This window comes from Alternaria hordeiaustralica (genome assembly GCF_023758085.1).
Source record: "Alternaria hordeiaustralica strain BMP 2776 chromosome Unknown scaffold_4, whole genome shotgun sequence".
In the NCBI taxonomy this organism is placed as follows: Eukaryota; Fungi; Ascomycota; class Dothideomycetes; order Pleosporales; family Pleosporaceae; genus Alternaria; species Alternaria hordeiaustralica.
The window spans coordinates 730,236-747,770 of record NW_026056776.1 but is presented as its reverse complement, the minus strand read 5'-3'; the positions used below and the strand labels follow the sequence as shown (position 1 = coordinate 747,770).

General features: G+C 53.7%; 5 protein-coding genes across 5 annotated transcripts; 4 read left to right on the top strand and 1 right to left on the bottom strand.

Moving 5' to 3' along the window:
- Positions 1-423: 423 nt before the first annotated feature.
- Positions 424-3,234, top strand: J4E84_003036 (uncharacterized protein; the record flags this gene model as incomplete). Its single annotated transcript, XM_049385654.1, has 3 exons — positions 424-485; positions 534-620; positions 675-3,234. 3 exons carry the CDS (start codon positions 424-426, stop codon positions 3,232-3,234), a joined length of 2,709 nt encoding a protein of 902 aa, XP_049246531.1.
- Positions 3,235-3,619: 385 nt separating this feature from the next.
- Positions 3,620-5,663, top strand: J4E84_003035 (uncharacterized protein; the record flags this gene model as incomplete). Its single annotated transcript, XM_049385653.1, has 2 exons — positions 3,620-4,309; positions 4,368-5,663. 2 exons carry the CDS (start codon positions 3,620-3,622, stop codon positions 5,661-5,663), a joined length of 1,986 nt encoding a protein of 661 aa, XP_049246530.1.
- Positions 5,664-9,364: 3,701 nt separating this feature from the next.
- On the top strand, positions 9,365-10,969 carry J4E84_003034 (uncharacterized protein; the record flags this gene model as incomplete). The annotated part of the gene is made up of 1 exon (XM_049385652.1): positions 9,365-10,969. One exon carries the CDS (start codon positions 9,365-9,367, stop codon positions 10,967-10,969), a length of 1,605 nt encoding a protein of 534 aa, XP_049246529.1.
- A 376-nt stretch (positions 10,970-11,345) lies between these two features.
- J4E84_003033 (uncharacterized protein) lies at positions 11,346-14,069 on the top strand (the record flags this gene model as incomplete). Its single annotated transcript, XM_049385651.1, has 1 exon — positions 11,346-14,069. The coding sequence occupies one exon, from the start codon at positions 11,346-11,348 to the stop codon at positions 14,067-14,069; it is 2,724 nt and encodes a 907-aa protein (XP_049246528.1).
- Positions 14,070-14,248: 179 nt separating this feature from the next.
- J4E84_003032 (uncharacterized protein) lies at positions 14,249-14,887 on the bottom strand (the record flags this gene model as incomplete). The annotated part of the gene is made up of 1 exon (XM_049385650.1): positions 14,249-14,887. The coding sequence occupies one exon, from the start codon at positions 14,885-14,887 to the stop codon at positions 14,249-14,251; it is 639 nt and encodes a 212-aa protein (XP_049246527.1).
- Between the last annotated feature and the right edge of the window lie 2,648 nt (positions 14,888-17,535).

Here is a 17,535-nt window from a genome sequence, read left to right as displayed (position 1 = left end):
GACGCGCCATGCCGCGTCGTGAAAGTGAAAGGGACTAAGGGCGTGTTGGAGGGGTATGGCAGGGCAATGGTGGTGGTGATGCGGGCGATGTCCTGTGCCTGGGACGCGGTTGCCGAATGTGCAGAGGCTAGCGCGACTTGCTAGAGGCAAGTGCGACCGCGCTCGTCAGCCAAGCCGTGCAGCACGCGAAAGGGCTCTTTCCATTCGCGGACCCCTGCATGCGCGTCGGCTTGTGGAGCTTCTGACCCGCATGGCTTCATCCAGTGCGCAGTGCGAGTGTCTCTCCTTCACCCCGCCAGACGATGCGATGAACGGGCGTTCCCGCTAGCACCCTCGAAACCTGTCATGTGCTGGTAGGCGATAAGACTTGCACATGCCTCACACCCATGGCATGCCGTAGCATCCAGCTTCCCACCGCGCACGATGGAAGCCTTCAACTTTGCGACGTCTCTCGACCTGACCGAGTTGGCGGTCCATGTTAGAATGTAGGCATCCTCGCTGTAGTATTACTGAAGTCGTGCTGAGTAATGCAGAGATCGTCTTGATGGGAACCAGAAGCCCATCCCGTACTCGGTGTTGTTGAAGAGGCCGGACCTTAGGCACCGAGCTTCGAATATCAAGTGGGTCGCCTCTCACCTGGTGAGAGAGGAGGGTGATTACTGACAAGTGCCTAGCCCGAACTTCGAGCTGTATGTCACTGCGCAGATATGGGCGGATAGCAAGCCCCTCACCGTGCCCGTCCAAACCGCCTACAAGTCCTTCAAGAACGCGCGCATCTGGAACGAATGGCTGCAGCTCCCCGTGACGTATGCGAACCTCCCCGCCTCCGCCCAGATTGCCATCACAATATGGGATCTGTCACCCGCCGAAGACACCGACTCGAGTCTCCATGCCGTGCCCTTTGGTGGCACGACGATACCTCTCTTCGACAACGACAACACGCTCCACAAGGGCAGGCAACGCTGTCGGATACACCGCTTCAAGGCAGCAGATGGCCTGACCAACACTACAACGCCGTGGGTAATACCGCCGGCGCGTAAAAGTAGAAAGGCGCAGGTCGTTGAAGATACCGTGGATGAGCAGGTCGCCGAGATGGAGAGGCTAGAAGGCTTGCTGAAGAAGCAGGAGATGGGCGATCTGCCGACCAACAACTGGCTCGACGGACTGGTATACAAGAAGATGATGCAAATACGGAAAGAGGCGCTCAAGGCCGAGGCTGCGGCTTTGAACCGCCAGGCCAAGACGAATGGGACGAACGGCTCTGCAGACGGCGAAGACCAGGAGCTCTTCTATCTCGACATCGAATTGCCCCGCTTCGACCACGCGATCGTCTTCTCCGACGTCGAATACCCACCGCCCCCCGTATCAGACTTGCGATTGCCAGCCGAAGCCGATGTGAGGCTGCGTCCTCCACCCGAAGTGTCATTTGGACCAGGTATCGACATCGACGGTATTGGATACGGCGATGCAGATGCAGGACGGCTCATCAAGATCTACGACCCTGAAGTCGGCCGACGGGTGAACCCTGCCGAAGATAAGCATCGCGAGTTGATGCGCAGCCAGCAGACCGATTCACTCGATCGCGACCGTAAGCCCAACGTACACGTTCGAGACAAGCTCAATCTACTGCTCTCTAAGGGACCGCTCGAGGAAATCACATCACACGAGCGAGACGATATCTGGAAGTTCCGATACTTCTTGCTACGTGACAAGCGGGCCTTGACCAAGTTTGTCAAGTGCGTTAACTGGAAGAACCCACGAGAAGCCCGGCAAGCTGCACCCTTGCTCGACAAGTGGGCAGAAATAGATGTAGACGACGCGCTTGAACTTCTTGGACCCCACTTCGACCACCCCGTAGTACGAAGCTACGCTGTCGAACGGTTGAAGAAGGCCGACGACGAAGAGCTCCAGCTCTACCTATTACAATTGGTGCAGGCACTCAAGTATGAGGCACCAGGCGAAGGTGACGACTCGTCACTAGCACGTTTCCTGGTCACTCGTGCAGCCAACAGCTTCACATTGGGCAACTTCCTACATTGGTACCTCATGGTGGAGATTAGCGACTTCAGCACCGATCAGGAGCCAGAGCATCGTGAACTCTTTGCCAAGGTCGAATACGATTTTATGGTCGAGTTGGAGAAGACGCCTGAAGGTGTCGAAACCCGCAAGACCTTCCAGCGTCAGGGCGAGCTGCTCACCATCTTGGCCAAAATATCGAAAGATGTGCGCTTCGGTGGAGGGGATCGGCCTACCAAGCTTGCCCGTCTCAAGAAGGCGATTGCTGACCCCAAGAACGAACTCACCAATTTTGACCCACTTCCTCTGCCCCTCGATCCATCTGTGTACATCACCGGGATATCAACGGAAGACTGCAATGTTCTAAAATCATCGTTGCTACCTATGGTGCTCTCCTTCAAGACCACAACGTCGAATCCATATCCAATCATATTCAAGACTGGCGATGACCTACGGCAGGATCAACTCGTCATTCAAATCATCACATTGATGGATCGACTTCTTCGCAAAGAGAATCTGGATCTCAAGCTAACACCCTACCGTATTCTCGCTACTTCCACCTCCGCTGGCGCCTTCCAATTCGTGCCTTCGATGAGCATTGCAGCAGCGTGCCAGAAGCACAAGGGCTCCCTACTGGCCTACCTGCGCGCTAATAACCCTGACGATAGCGCACCACTCGGCGTTCGGAAGGAGGCAATGGACACTTACATCAAGTCCTGCGCTGGCTACTGTGTAATAACCTACCTTCTGGGTGTTGGCGATCGCCATCTTGACAACCTCCTGCTCGCTCCATCGGGTGCCTTCTTCCACGTAGACTTCGGCTACATTTTGGGACGAGACCCAAAGCCCTTCGCACCAGCTATGAAGCTTTGTCGCGAGATGATTGAAGGCATGGGTGGAGTGCAGCACCCAAACTATCTTGTCTTCAAAGAGTACTCCTACACAGCATGGTCTACCTTGCGCAAGTCCTCGAACCTCATACTCAACCTTTTTGCTCTTATGCAGGGAGCCAACATCCCCGATATCAAGGTAGAGAGGGAAGGTAGCGTAAGGAAGGTCCAAGAGCGTATGTGGTTAGGAAAGGGTGTTGGTGGTGCCAAGGGTGAAGACGAGGCAGCGAGAGAATGGGAAGGGCTCGTCGAAGAATCCTTGGGCGATTGGAAGGCCGGGGTGATCGACTGGGCACATGAGTTTGTCCAGACCTATTGGCGGAAGTAAAATCAGACTACGATTCAGTACGATAGGTGGAGCTGTCGGCATAGTGTAGGAATCCATGCACATGCCGTTGTTCATTAATGAGGCGTTCCCCATGCCAAGGCCAACCCCGCCAGATCGACGTGTCCAGGACTAGCACGCGGCGCGTATCCCGGTGGAGACTCCGATGGAGAAGCCCCTCTCCACACACTTGGAAGGTTGTATGACTTCACTCACGAAACGTGCCACCGGGGAAATGCAAACGGCGGGTTTCCCAATCGCGAGTACCCGTAGCATCGGTAAGCGTACGTGGAGCTGCTACAATGTAAAAGACGTGTCTATGCCCCTCCATCTCTGGGGCAGCTACACGTATCCGTAAGCTTTGCACGGCTAATCCGATAACTACATCATGTTCACATCAAAGGACAACCGCCTTGTTTTCACATACGATGCCGAGCAGCTATGGATCGAGCCCTGGGGCAAGAACGCAGTCCGCGTTCGTTCCACCAAGATGCCCACCATGCCACATGAAGACTGGGCGCTCCTTCCACAGCCCAAGATTTCTGCCAACATCGACCTTGCCAACAACGACGAGTCAGCGACCCTGACCAATGGCCTCGTCAAAGCCACCATCAGCAAGCGAGGCAAGATCACCATCTCAAACACCAGCGGTAAAGTTCTCTTAGAAGAATACGCCCGTAACCGCCGCGATATTGTCGACCCCAAATGCAGCGCACTGGAAGTCGAAGCCCGGGAATTTTATCCTATTCATGGAGGCGACTACAAGCTTACCGCTCGATTCGAGAGTCTGGATCCCAAGGAGAAGATCTATGGAATGGGACAGTATCAGCAACCTTACCTTGATATTAAGGGCACGCAACTGGAACTTGCGCACCGGAACTCCCAGGCTAGCGTACCTTTTGCGGTCTCATCGCTTGGGTATGGCTTCTTGTGGAACAACCCGTCGATTGGCAATGTGGTGTTTGGCAAGAACATCATGAGTTTCGAGGCGCTGTCGACCAAAGTCTTGGATTACTGGGTTGTAGCTGGCGACACACCAGCGCAGATTGTCGAGTCGTATGCCGATGCCACTGGGAAGGTAAGTCCCAATGTTCATGCCATGAGGTGAGTGAGAAGCTAAAGACAAGCTACTTCAGGTACCAATGATGCCAGAATACGGTCTAGGCTTCTGGCAATGCAAGCTGCGCTACCAGACCCAAGAAGAACTTCTTCAAGTCGCACGCGAGTACCGGAAACGGAATCTCCCTATTGATCTCATCGTAATCGACTTCTTCCACTGGACCATGCAAGGAGACTGGAAGTTCGATCCAAAGTATTGGCCCGATCCCGATGCCATGGTCAAAGAACTCGAAGAGCTGAAGATCGAGCTCATGATATCCATCTGGCCAACTGTAGACCGTCGATCAGAAAACTACGAGGAAATGGTCGAGAAGGGTCTGCTCATCCGGACTGAGCGTGGTGTACGAACAGCCATGACGTTCCAAGGCCAAACGATTCATTTTGATTCAACGAACCCTGCTGCGCGGGACTATGTGTGGAACAAAGCGAAGCAGAACTACTACAAGAAAGGCATCAAAGTATTCTGGCTGGATGAAGCAGAGCCAGAGTACCGACACTACGACTTCGACAACTACCGCTACCACCTCGGCCCCAACGTACAAATCGGCAACATCTATCCCCGAGAATACTCGCGCGCATTCTACGAAGGCATGGAGGCAGAAGGCCAAAAGAACATCGTCAACCTAGTCCGCTGCGCATGGGCCGGCAGCCAACGCTATGGCGCCCTCGTATGGAGCGGCGACATCTCCTCCTCCTGGGGCACATTCCGTAACCAACTCGCCGCAGGCCTCAACATGGGTCTCTCGGGTTTACCCTGGTGGACAACCGACATAGGAGGTTTCCACGGCGGCAACCCCGACGACGAAGCGTTCCGCGAACTATTCGTCCGCTGGTTCCAATGGGGCACCTTTTGCCCTGTCATGCGCCTACACGGCGACCGCGAGCCACGCCAACCCAAGACCGCAGATAGCCCATCCTGCCGCAGCGGCGCAGACAACGAAGTCTGGTCGTACGGCCCCGCTGTCTACGAGATCTGCAAGAAGTACATGGGTATCCGCGAGGATCTACGTGAGTACACGAGGAAGCTTATGGAGGAGGCGCATCAGAAGGGCTCGCCGGTTATGAGGGCGCTGTTCTATGAGTTCCCGCAGGATAGCAGGTCTTGGGAGGTGGAAGAGCAGTATATGTACGGAGACAAGTATTTGATTTGTCCGGTGCTGGCGAAGGGCCAGACGAAGACGAAGGTTTATCTTCCGCCACTGGAGGGTGGTAAGAAGTGGAAGAGCTTTTGGGGTGGGGAGACGTGGGATGGTGGGAAGGATGTTGAGGTTGACAGTCCGTTGGAGGTTATGCCGGTGTTCGAGCGTGTATAGGATGATGTCGACAGACTCTAAATGAACAATCTATTCCTCTAATTAGGGCTTACTTGACTTCAACGCGCATGCTCTTCTTCGTTGAGTAATCGTGGCCATGATGTTTGCAGCCCGTGCGAGCCCCACCCTTCCAAGCTCGTGATTACCTCCCAGTTATGAGCCACGCCATCCTCCGCCTGCCACTAGATCCCATCGCTCCTCCCCCCGCATGCATCTTGGCTGGGGGACCATGATGACTGGGATGCCCTGTCCTTTGTCTTACCTCGAGTTCGAGCTGCCTGGGCATATATTGACGCTCTCTCCGCACAATATTCGCTCCTACCTTTCTGGCGATGACTTCCTCCGGAGCGCAGGAGCGGTTTAATGCAATATGTTCAATATGCGGTCGCGGTTTCGGGAAGCAAGAGCATCTCGTACGTCATATGAGGATCCACACACGCGAACGGCCGTACCCCTGCCCTTCCTGCCACAAGTCCTTCTCACGCCGTGATGTCCTCACCCGTCACATCGCAGCGCACAATGACCACAGCGACATTACGACCCATCTCCCTACATCACGCGCGTGCTTTCGATGCGCTTCAGATCGCGTCAAATGTTCGCGCGGTCCAAAATGTTCCAGGTGCTTGCAACGTGGCTACAGCTGCCAGTACCCGGCACTCCGCAGCGCGCGAGGCAGAACGGCGGATGCTGGCGCGAATGAGTCCACAGACGCCTTCAGTACTGGGGATCTGCATCCGAACAATGTCAATCGAGACAGCAATGACGAGTTCAGAACAGCGGACTTCAACGATGCAATAGGACAATCCTCTGTCAATGCATGGGCGTGGAATAGCAACGTCGACAACAACTTGCTTGCTTCTGACCCATTCGACATGCCTGGTTTGAGTCTGTCAGACGTGAACTGGTTATCGCCCCAATACTCAGGCCCTATTGATCTGGATGCACTACTCGCAAACTTCGGAGGCCAAGCTAACGGCACCGTGGAGCAGTGGACTTGTTCCGTCGCGCAAACAACACCCTCAATACCTGCGATCACCACAACATCACACTCATCACATCCAAATAGGATCATACCTGATACAGACCAACATTCAAAGGATACTGCCTCCGTAATATCTACATCGACGTCGGAAAACAGATACTACGTTGATGGGGCAGGTGCCAGAGCCCCGTTCGGTGGCAGATCACAACACTCGATTTGCTCAGAAGAAACCATCGACTTGCAAGATGCGGAAGATAATGATGCTTCTGCATCACTTGGTACCTCTGACGAAGACAAATTATGTCCACCAGCAGCCTATCAATCTCTGCTGGAAGGTATTGCTGCTGAAAGCCGCGATAGCCCAGTCGATTTGAGCGATTCGAACTTTCCCACATATGAGCAAGTCGTCATCTCTGTTCGCCAGTACTTTGACCATTTCCACCCAGTCTTCCCCTTCCTGCGGCCGTCTTCCTTCGCCCAAGATGCTTTCAGGAGCTGGCTCTTGCTAATCGCCGTTTTTGTTATCGGCTCAAAGTACTCACGGCTATCGCAGCATTCCCAAACAAGCGAATCTCTATTTGGTCTGCTGAGTACCATTCTCACCCGAAGCAAGTATGGAATAGGCCCACAAGGTTCGGCAGGTAACGAGGATGTCGATTACAGCCCGAGCTGTTCCCGGTTCGTTGCCCACCCAGATCTACGGATTCTACAAGCTGGTATCCTGAATATCGCTTGCATGCTGCATTCGGGTAAGAAAATGCTGGTAGAACGTGCCCATGTAGAACGACACTATCTAGTAGAGGGCTGCCATACACTCCGTCTACTTGTTCAAACGAAGAAGTCTTACGATCTGACAAGGACGGCTGATCCTGAGCAAAACCCCGACTTTCGTGAATGGCTGTTCAGAGAGGCAATGGTTCGTACTGGGATGATGGTTTGGGTAATTTGTTCTTATTGTTATCGAAAGATGCGTAGCTGACTGCAGCAGACACTCGATACGATGTTCGTGTATCAGTTTCAGGCCAAGCCTCTCATCCAGTTCGACGATATTGACGTATTGTTGCCATGTCACGAGGATGTATGGGACCAACCAGGCTTGATTCGACATAATCAAAGGCGTCTCACAAGTGTTACCTTTATAGAAGCACTAGAGATGATCTACGTGGAAAAGCGGCTACCAGTCAATCTAGGAGAGTTCAGCATGAGCTTACTTGTCAGTGCCATCTATCGCCATACCCGGGACGTTCTGGCCCGAGATCGCATTCGTCTTAACTCATGGATACCAACATCTACGCCACAGCGACGTAGCGATATGCCACCACCCATACAACAAGACTGGTCGCCGACAAAGCGGTCTTCCATCAAGTGGCGTAACAGCGCCTGTGATAGCTTGGATGTTTTGCATTGGCCTGCGAATAGTAAGGTCGCACGCCACTCGGGTTTCGAGCACCACACCATTCTCCAGCTGCATCTAGCTCGCCTGATCATCCTTGCCCCCAATAGCGCCATACAGCGGTTCGCATCGGGATCTGCATTCAACGAAGCCGCGCTAGTCAATGCGGAAGACGGACAGTCATTCGCGACGGCGCGCGTTCAGGTCCTACAATGGGTGATTCGAGATCATTGCAAAGCTAGACTGTGTCTGGTGCACTGTGGGGCCCTTTTCTGGCACGTCCGCAGGTACAGTTGTCGCAGCCTGTTCGAGCCATATGCGATTTACATTGCGACACTCATACTTTGGGCCTTCTGCGTCTGCATGCATCTTCCCGAAGCCGTTGAAGCCATTGGTTCCGAGTCAGATGAGGAACCCGAACCATCGTTCCTCCATCTTGACCGGCCATTGGACGATGAGCTAGTACAGACGTATGTGCGTATGGGGCATAAGATGTCCGCATACATTGCCAATGTCGGCAGTCTAGAGCATGAAGCAGCCCCGGTGCGGATTGCGAAAGAAGGGATCTCCATTCTAGCCAAAAGCTCTGGGATTTTATCAAGTCCAGACGCCAGTTCATCGTCTTCTGCGCAAGACGCGGGTCACACATGGGGCATCGAACGGTCTTATATAAATTTGCTTCGACTTCTCACGAAAGAGCGATAATATGAATGTCATGCAGCCTGTATCATGCAACGTCTCCCACCTTAAGCTCTCATCTCATCTCATCTCATCGGAAGAGTAGATCCTGGAAACAGGTTCCCTTCAGCTTCCGCTTAGCGTGTCACCCGCCCTCGCAATACCTCGGCCATGCCAGCAAGCCCACGATCACGGTAGTACCATGACTGGCGACGGCCAAGTTCTCGTATTCTTCGGCACAATAGACGCCGGAGCCTCACGGCGCTTCTCCATCGGGGGCCTTAGTGAAGGATCCACGCTACCGGCAGAGTGGTCACGCCCCGCACGCGTCTTCCTGGAAAATGCCGCGTCTAAGAACATCTCCACCGGAGTTTGGCCTTCGCAGGAACAGGCCAAGCCTGGCATGCACCCCATGGGGTAGTTGTGTTCCGGTGGAGAAAACCTGGGGTAGCAGCCATGTTCCATGCATGGATGGTTGAGCGGCTTGGTGCAGGATGGCCAACTATGTATATACCGTGGCCATGTCCGTAGATCCACATAATTCACCACAACCAACAGCTTCTGAGGTCTACATTCGGACTCTTTGGTTCGCTGTCTTCTTTTTGCTTCTACATACCTGGTGCACGCACCGATCCAATCCGACCCATCATGGCAGACATGGACGAAAAGGCCGCGACCATGGAACACCATGAGGTTACCTTCGACCAGGCCAAAGCGGCTGCCGACGAGGAACACGAGATGACATTGATGCAAGCCATTCGCAAATACCCCAAAGCTGTGCTCTGGTCGGTGTTGCTATCCACCTGCATCATCATGGAAGGATACGACATCGTCTTGATGAGCTCCTTCTTCGCACAGCCGTCCTTCTCACGCAAATATGGAGAGTTCAATCAAGGCACTCAGACGTATGAGATAACGGCATCGTGGCAGAATGGACTCAGCAATGCTGTGAGCGTCGGCACCATCATCGGCGCGTTTGCGAACGGGTACTTTATCCATCGATTTGGCTACCGTCCCGTCTTGCTGGTGTCGCTCGCGTCTATCTGCGCGCTGATCTTCATCTCTTTCTTCGCGCCCAACGCCCCCGTCCTCCTGGTTGGTCAATTCCTCTGCGGTATACCATGGGGTGTTTTCGCTACCATGGCGCCTGCCTACGCGAGTGAGGTGTGTCCGCTTGCTCTACGAGGCTACCTCACCGTATACGTCAACCTTTGTTGGGCATTCGGACAACTCATCTCCGCTGGAGTACAATCCGCATTCTCAGGCAACAACACACAATGGGCATACCGGATACCCTTTGCCATCCAATGGGCATGGCCTATCCCACTCTTTGCAATCCTCTGGATGGCACCCGAGTCCCCATGGTACCACGTTCGTACCGGCAATCTCGAACTGGCCGAGCAAATGCTCATCCGTCTTGGGTCTGTCTCCCAACGTGACATGGCTAAGCAAAAGGTCGCGATGATGGTTCGGACAAACGAACTGGAGAAGTCGCTTGAGGAAAACACATCCTACCTTCAATGCTTCAAGGGCATCGACCGCCGCCGCACAGAAATCGCGTGCATGGTCTTCGCAGCCCAACCCATCTGCGGCTCCGTTATGGGCGGCACACCCACGTACTTCTTCGTCCAGGCAGGAGTCTCAACCTCAATCTCCTTCAAGATGTCCGTCGGCGGTCTCGGCATGGCATCAGTCGGCACACTAATCTCCTGGGTCCTCATGAGCTACATCGGGCGTCGAAAGCTTTACCTCTGGGGCCTCGGTGGTCTAGCAGCCATCCTCTTCATCGTCGGATTCATCAGCGTAGGCGCCGGCGACTCGTCCGGCGGCAACTACGCCCAAGCTGCTATGATGATCATCTGGCTCTTCTGGTACTACATGACCGTCGGACCCATCTGCTATGCCATTGTCGGAGAAGTCTCATCCACGCGTCTTCGCAGCAAGAGTGTGTGTCTAGCTCGCATCAGCTACTACATCGCCCAGATTCTCACCAACGTTATCAACCCGTATATGCTGAACCCCACTGCGGGTGATTGGAAGGGCAAGACGGGCTTCTTCTGGGGTGGAGGCGCGTTGATCTTTTTCGTTTGGACGTTTTTCCGTCTTCCGGAGACGAAGGGAAGAACGTATGAGGAGTTGGATATAATGTTTGCGGAGGGGTTGCCTGCGAGGGCGTTTGCGAAACATAGTATCGATGCTTATGCGTATGCGCATGGGGATGAGGGTGATCGTAAGGCCAAGGCTGTGGAGTGAGGGTACACTCTGAGGGCTATCTTGTCTCATGGTATGTGAGAATACTGTTCTAAGTAGTAATGCATTCGCTTTAGTGCTACAAGCAAATATGGGAGTCGCGTGTGGGGTGGACCAGATCCACAGGTTCTCCACTAGTGACAGTGCGGAGATAAGAGCACCTGATAACGCGTTTGATCCGTGCGCCCCCTGCCACCACGCTACGACGCGTTTGTCTAGAAGTTTCGAGCGTCCAAAGCAATGAATCGCTGTGAGGCTGCAGGTACCCGTTCCTATACTCCATTTCCAAAGGGCTACACGCTCAACTTTTCCGCGAGAAAGGCTCTTCCACGCCACCCACCCACCCCACAGCCACAGCAATCCCAACTCCATCTCAACCATGGAGGGCCCCGCGAAGCCCAAGCTACCAGACGCGTACGCGGACCTCGAAGTGAGCCCAGCAGCCTCTAGTGCCGAGATCAAGACCGCCTTCCACCGCCTCGCTCTCCTCCATCATCCCGACAAGAAGGCGCCAGGTGAAGCTGTCGATGCGGCCGACTTCCGACGAATCCAAGAAGCCTACGACATCCTGAGGGATCCGAAAGGCAAGACGCGCTACGATCAGTCTTATAGCAGTATACGGACACAATGGGACACCTACAGGAGGGAACATGCCGAATACATGCGGAATCCCAATGCATGGCGGCAGAAGCAATCCGCAGAGAGAATTCGTGCTCAGGCCGAATCGGATCGCCGTGCGGCGGCCATGCGAAGGGCGGCGGAGGAGCAAGCATGGGCAGAGGCACAGGCTTTCTACGAGGACGAATACGAGTACGAGTACGACGACGACAGCGATTACGAATACTACTCTGGCGGCTATGGCCCTAGCTTTGGAGGTGGCCGCTTCGGTGGTGGCTTTGATGGCTTTGACAGCTGCGACCCGGAGGAAATCCTCTTGGCAGAGTTGCTCCGACGGCGCGAGAACTTCGAAGCTGCGGCTAGACGTAACGCTGAAGAAAGGGCCAGGAAATCGGCGATCGAAGACATCAACAAGCAATGTATCGAGCGACTGAAGAAGGCGGCTGCGGCTCGACAAGCAGAGGGTGATGGTATACGTATCGTCGACCCAGAGAAGAAGCGCGCCATGGCGCAATTATGGGTCATCAGCTTGCAACGCGATTATGATTCTGAACTCCGGAAGGCTGGGTTACGTCCCGACGACGACTCCATTATGGATCTAGGGTGGGAACGGAAGAAGGGGAGACAAACTTGCCTGTTTTGCGCCGCTCACGTACAGGAATACAGTTATCGCTGTCCAAGTGGTGGAGCTGTTGCCTGTCGAGGTTGCAAGAAGAAGATCGAAGCGTCATCCCCAATTCACCCGTTCAATTTTCACGGCACTGGCGTGGCGCCAAAGAAGGGGAAGGGAAAGAAAGGCAAGGGCGGAAAGAAGCCTCAGACGACTAAACGTCACTCTGATCCGGAAGGATCCGACTCGGTCGAGCGAGACCAGGACGAGGAGCAAACCAATGGAGAAGAAGCAGAGCAACCACACAACGCCGAAGAAGAGGCCGCAAAGCAGGCAGCGGAAGAGCTTGCGCGTAAGGAAGAAGCCCAGCGACAAAAACAGGAGCGCAAAGCCGAGGCGGCGCGACGGAAAGCAGAACGTGAAGAACAGGCCAAGCTCGCTCGGGAAGCTGCAGAGAAGGCTGCGCAGGAAAAGGCGGCGAGAGAGAAAGACGAAGCGGCGAAAGCTGCACGAGAGTTGGCAGCTGCGCAAGAAGCTGCCCGCCTAGTAGCGGAAAAGAAGAAGGAGGCTCGTGAGCAGGAGGCAAGGGAGAAGAAGGCTTCTCGCAAGAAGGCTGCGAAGGAGAGGGCCGCTCTTGAAAAGGCAGCACAGAAGAAGGTTGCCGAGGAGAAGATGGCGGATGGACATGAAGCCCAAGAAGAAAATGCTCCCGAACAAGACGCTCAAAAGGCCCGTGAGGTTGCCGAGCTAGAGGCAAAACAAAAGACTGAAAAAGAAGCGAAAGCAAAGACCAAGCGTGAGGCAAGAGAGCGAGCTGCGCTCGAGGCGAGGGAGCGTGAGACACAGGAAGCTGAAGAATCCGCAGCACACGAAGCCCAGGTGCGTGCAGCACAAGAGGCTCAAGAGCGTGCGGAACGTGAAGCCAAAGAACGAGAGGCCGAGGTACTCGCAGCACAAGAGGCCAACTTTCGCGCCGAACTGGAAGCAAAAGAGACGGCAGAGCGCGAGGCCAGGGAGATGTTAGAGCGCGTGGCTAGAGAGACAGTGGAACGTGTCACTAGGGAGACTATAGAGCGTGTCACCAAAGAGACGGTCGAGCGTCTCAACAGGGAAATGGCAGAGCGTGACGCAAAGGCTGCTGCAGAACAACAAGCCGAAGCCTTCGCAGAAGCAGGCAATGCGAACGGGTACGAGAACGTAGAGCAGGTGTTGGAACCCTCGTCAACGAACACGCCGCCCGTCGAGCCCTCGGTCGCCACCGATTCAGCAATTTCCAAGAAGACCAAGAAGAAGGCGACTCGTCCACCAGCCACCTGCTACACCTGTAACGAGCAAGGCCATTTCGCCCGCGACTGTCCCATGAAGCCTGTCGAAGCCACCGCCGATAATAAACCCCAACCTCACGCTGGTACAGGGCCTGCGCCGAAGATTGAGGTGACTAGTAAACCGCCGCCACCAACACCTGCACCCGCAAAGGTTGTGGTCAAGCTTCCAGTCCCTCGTAAATCCAAGGCAAAAGAGGTTACGAACAACACCACTCCTGTGACCCGCGAGACCACTGCATCTTTCACGAACGCGTCGACTCAACAGTCTGCTAAATCAATCAGAGCGCCAAAGAAGAAAGCTTTACGTCCAGCGCCTCCGGGGGGCCAAGGTGTCAATAGCGTCCCTACTTTGATTGATCAACCCTCCATTCTGCCTCCCACCAACGGTACCTCAAACGTGTCTTTTTCCGAGCAGACAAGCAAGCCAGCCAAGAAGCCGAAGGTGAAAGGCCCATTGGCTTGCTATGTGTGCAAAGAGGTAGGACACAAAGCGAAGGACTGTCCTGCGAAGAGTGAAGGACACATGTTCAATGTCGTCAATTACTGGTAGAGGCATCGCCTCGTCACCACACGGGATATAAAGTGCTTTGCACGGCGTTGAATCTATGGAATTGATTTAGTGATACCCCATAGCGATGGATTGTTAAACAGGAACGAACACCATGATCGAACTCTTAGAGTCAAACACTAAAACAATATGAAAGCAAAGTCCCACCACCATCTCACTCCCTACAACTCATTCCTCTCACTCTTCGCCTTAACCTTCAGCGCCTCAACCGTAAACCTAACCTCCTTCTCCCCCGTATTCGTATGCCCAACCTTCCCAATCACCGCCCCATCCCTCGGCTCATTCGAATAACTCTCCAACCCATCAAACACACCCTCACACTCCGCCTCTTCGGCATCATCAACCCACAACGGCAAAATCGGGTAAATCGCGCCCGGCGCAAAAAACACCATGTCATCCTGCACACTATAATGCCTCTGCAACATCTCGGTCTTCAGCCACTCCCGCACTTTATACGGCATATCGGCCATGTTCATCTGTATGAGTTCGCGGCCGGTACCGTGTACGTCGATGCCGCCCCAAGACCCTGCGTAGAGTTGCTTGTTGTAGAAGACTTTTAGTTGGGGGGCGGCGTCTTTTAGGTCGGGGTAGAGTTCGTTGAGCTTGTAAATTTTGGCGGTGTAGGTGTTTTTGGAGTGGCAGTGTTGGGTGTAGGGTTGCAGGGTTGTGGCGTCCCATTGGGCGGTCCAGAGCGCGCCTACGGGCGTGGGTTCGTCGGCTGCTGGGGAGGAGGAGGTGTCCTCGCTGGCGTAGGCGGCCGCTGCGAGGAGTGCCGGTGGTAGGAGCGAGAAGAGTCTCATGTTGCTATCAATTGAGGGTCTATATGCCGAAGTGAAATGATGCCAGACGATCTGAGGATGCAGTCGTAGAGGTTACGGAGTCTCAATTGCGTGTAGAGCCCGAAAGCTATCACAGCCCAATCCCAGCTATATATTCCATCACCCATATTTCTTGCGTTCTGTCCTTTTCACTTCGCGCGAGGTCCCATGACGTCTCCGCGTTGATGTTCCGCTTTCCATATTAAGAGCCAGGGTTGTTAGCGACGCGACAGGAACGCGATAGATTAAAAGAACACGGTGGAGGGACGCTGTGGTGCTGATCGGCATGAAGTTCACCGAGAAAGCGCCCAGTGCGATGCGTTTAGTGACTTGATGTTTGTGCCTGGAAATGGCGGAGGTTGGAGTGTGGAGAAGCGCGGGGTGACGATTGTCGCCGAAGAGGTAGCGCCTGCACGTGGAGACGGGTCAACCTTGAAAGTATCGCCGCTTGTCTATATGAGACAGAATTCCTGCTCTTGTCGGCGCCCTTTTTCGACTTCCTTTACAAGCTGACCGTTCATAATACTGTCGACATATGCTTCGCCTAGCATGAGAAACTTGTCGCCTTTCCGTCGCAACACGAACGGCGCACTACCCCCATAGAGCACCACGACGATATCGCCCTCACGCATACATGCTGGACCAATACCATAGTCCTTTTTCGATGTCCAAAAGAAGCGACGGTTCCGGCTGCAGCGTCTTAGTTGATTGTGGTATTCGAGTGCGTCGCCACGCAAGCTGTCAAAGTCCGCCGTTGGGTCACGATACCATTCAAGGTAGCGTCTAAATGCTGCGTAGTGTGCGCGACGTGAATTCTTATCAAGTCTGTTGATATAGCGACTTCTCATGTCATGACCAGTACTTAATGTCCGAGCTAGCACCGGCAAAGCCACGTCGCTCATGGGGGCGTTCCAATCGATCCCCTCGTAAAGCTCAACGACTTGTTGATACATTTGAAGTCCATCAGACTTTGACATGTCGAATACAATATCAACTGTGATTACTTTGGCGTGAAAGATGCCAGTAAGGGATAACTGCTTGTTTCCGGAATGTTTCGTAAGCACGAATTGGGCTTCACGTCCGTTACAGGCGCCATGTTCAGGGGCCTCGAAGGCGTGACCTATGAAAGTGTTATTGTGAGGAATGTCCCAACGTGGTGCCCATGACCGGTATTCGTAATCTCCGTCGTAATCTGCATGGTGTGCTACGTGCGTAAAGACCACTAGGTTTTTAGTACTAGTGATAGTGTGCAATGCCGTGTCGGTAAAGGCCTGTGCTGTACTCTTCTCATAGTCTGGCATCATTAGATCTCCGTCTGACGGAGATCTAACAAGGCCAATCAGACCGTACACCTTGTCCCTTGGATCTGTTGATTGGAACTTGCGGAATCTCGATAATGTTTCGAGAAGTGACCAACTACCAGGATTCAACTCGTAAATGGTGTCTGCGTCCCCTATGCGCAACTCTTCTAGTAGATTTCTTGGGGCTTCATCGCTGTTGGCCATCCGATAACTCCTGTTGAAAATCCATAACGCTGTCAGACCGACCTCCGCCCAGGGTAAGTATTGCTCGCCCCAAACTACCAGTGCATCTTGCGCCAACTTAATTTCCTGTATACACCAAACTCTTGAGAATAGCGGGCGCTCGAACAGATCTGTCAGACTACTACATGCCATAGATGTGAAGATGGTCATTGGGACTTCTACTGCTCCGTGGGTTTCCTCATCGTCGAGATCCATATCATGTTCCAAGCTGAAATCCCAGCATGCATTCGCAACCAACCTACAACACTCAAATGCTTCTTTGATGACAATCTCATCACCGTGACCGAGCCAGACGTTGACCTTCGCTGCCTGCGAGAAAATTTTGCTCATGAGAGGAACTTGATGGTTTTTCTCTTGGTTGTCGTCCTGATTGATGCAAAGGGCATCAGCCCAGATGATTTGCGTGGTATCTTCAAGCCTCAACCGTACAAGAGCATGCGAAAGTTCTTTTCGGATTTTGAGACGTTGACCGTTGCATACGATCGTAACGCTGGGTGGGTCAGTCCCCCAAACGTATGATAGTGCGTTGTAGAAAGGTGCTTCATCGAGGTTGACAAGCTTGAGTTCGCATTCTAGTCGTCGACTTCGTCTAGAAGAGGGCCGGATGTGGAGAACACGAATCTCATTTCCAGATAGCAGTCTTTCAGCGTAGATTGATGAGGCTATCCAGCGACTGAAGGCGTCCCATGTGGCCTGTAAATGCCTTGAGAAGGTTGAGCGGAGGTCTTGCGTCAGACGCCTGAGTGTGGCGAGGCCGCCAATCCGATGCTGTTGGTGTTGGCTGCGGGAAGGCGTTGTGGCTAACGGCATATTCGTATACAATCCAGTAGTAATGGCTTCGGGGTTTGTAGATATATAGTGTACGTAGCGCGGTGCTAGATGCACGAGTAGATTAGTCCAAGAGCGAAACTCAGAGGAACAGTGCCGTAGTAGATAGTGGCGTATATTTACGCGTCTGATCAGAAGGAAGGCACCACCACGCTAGGAAGGTGCTACATTCCACCCGCTGGAAGCTTGCCTCACAGCCTTTCACAGCGGCTCATCACAGCATAAACGTATCACCAATATTGAGCACGCGGCCGTTCT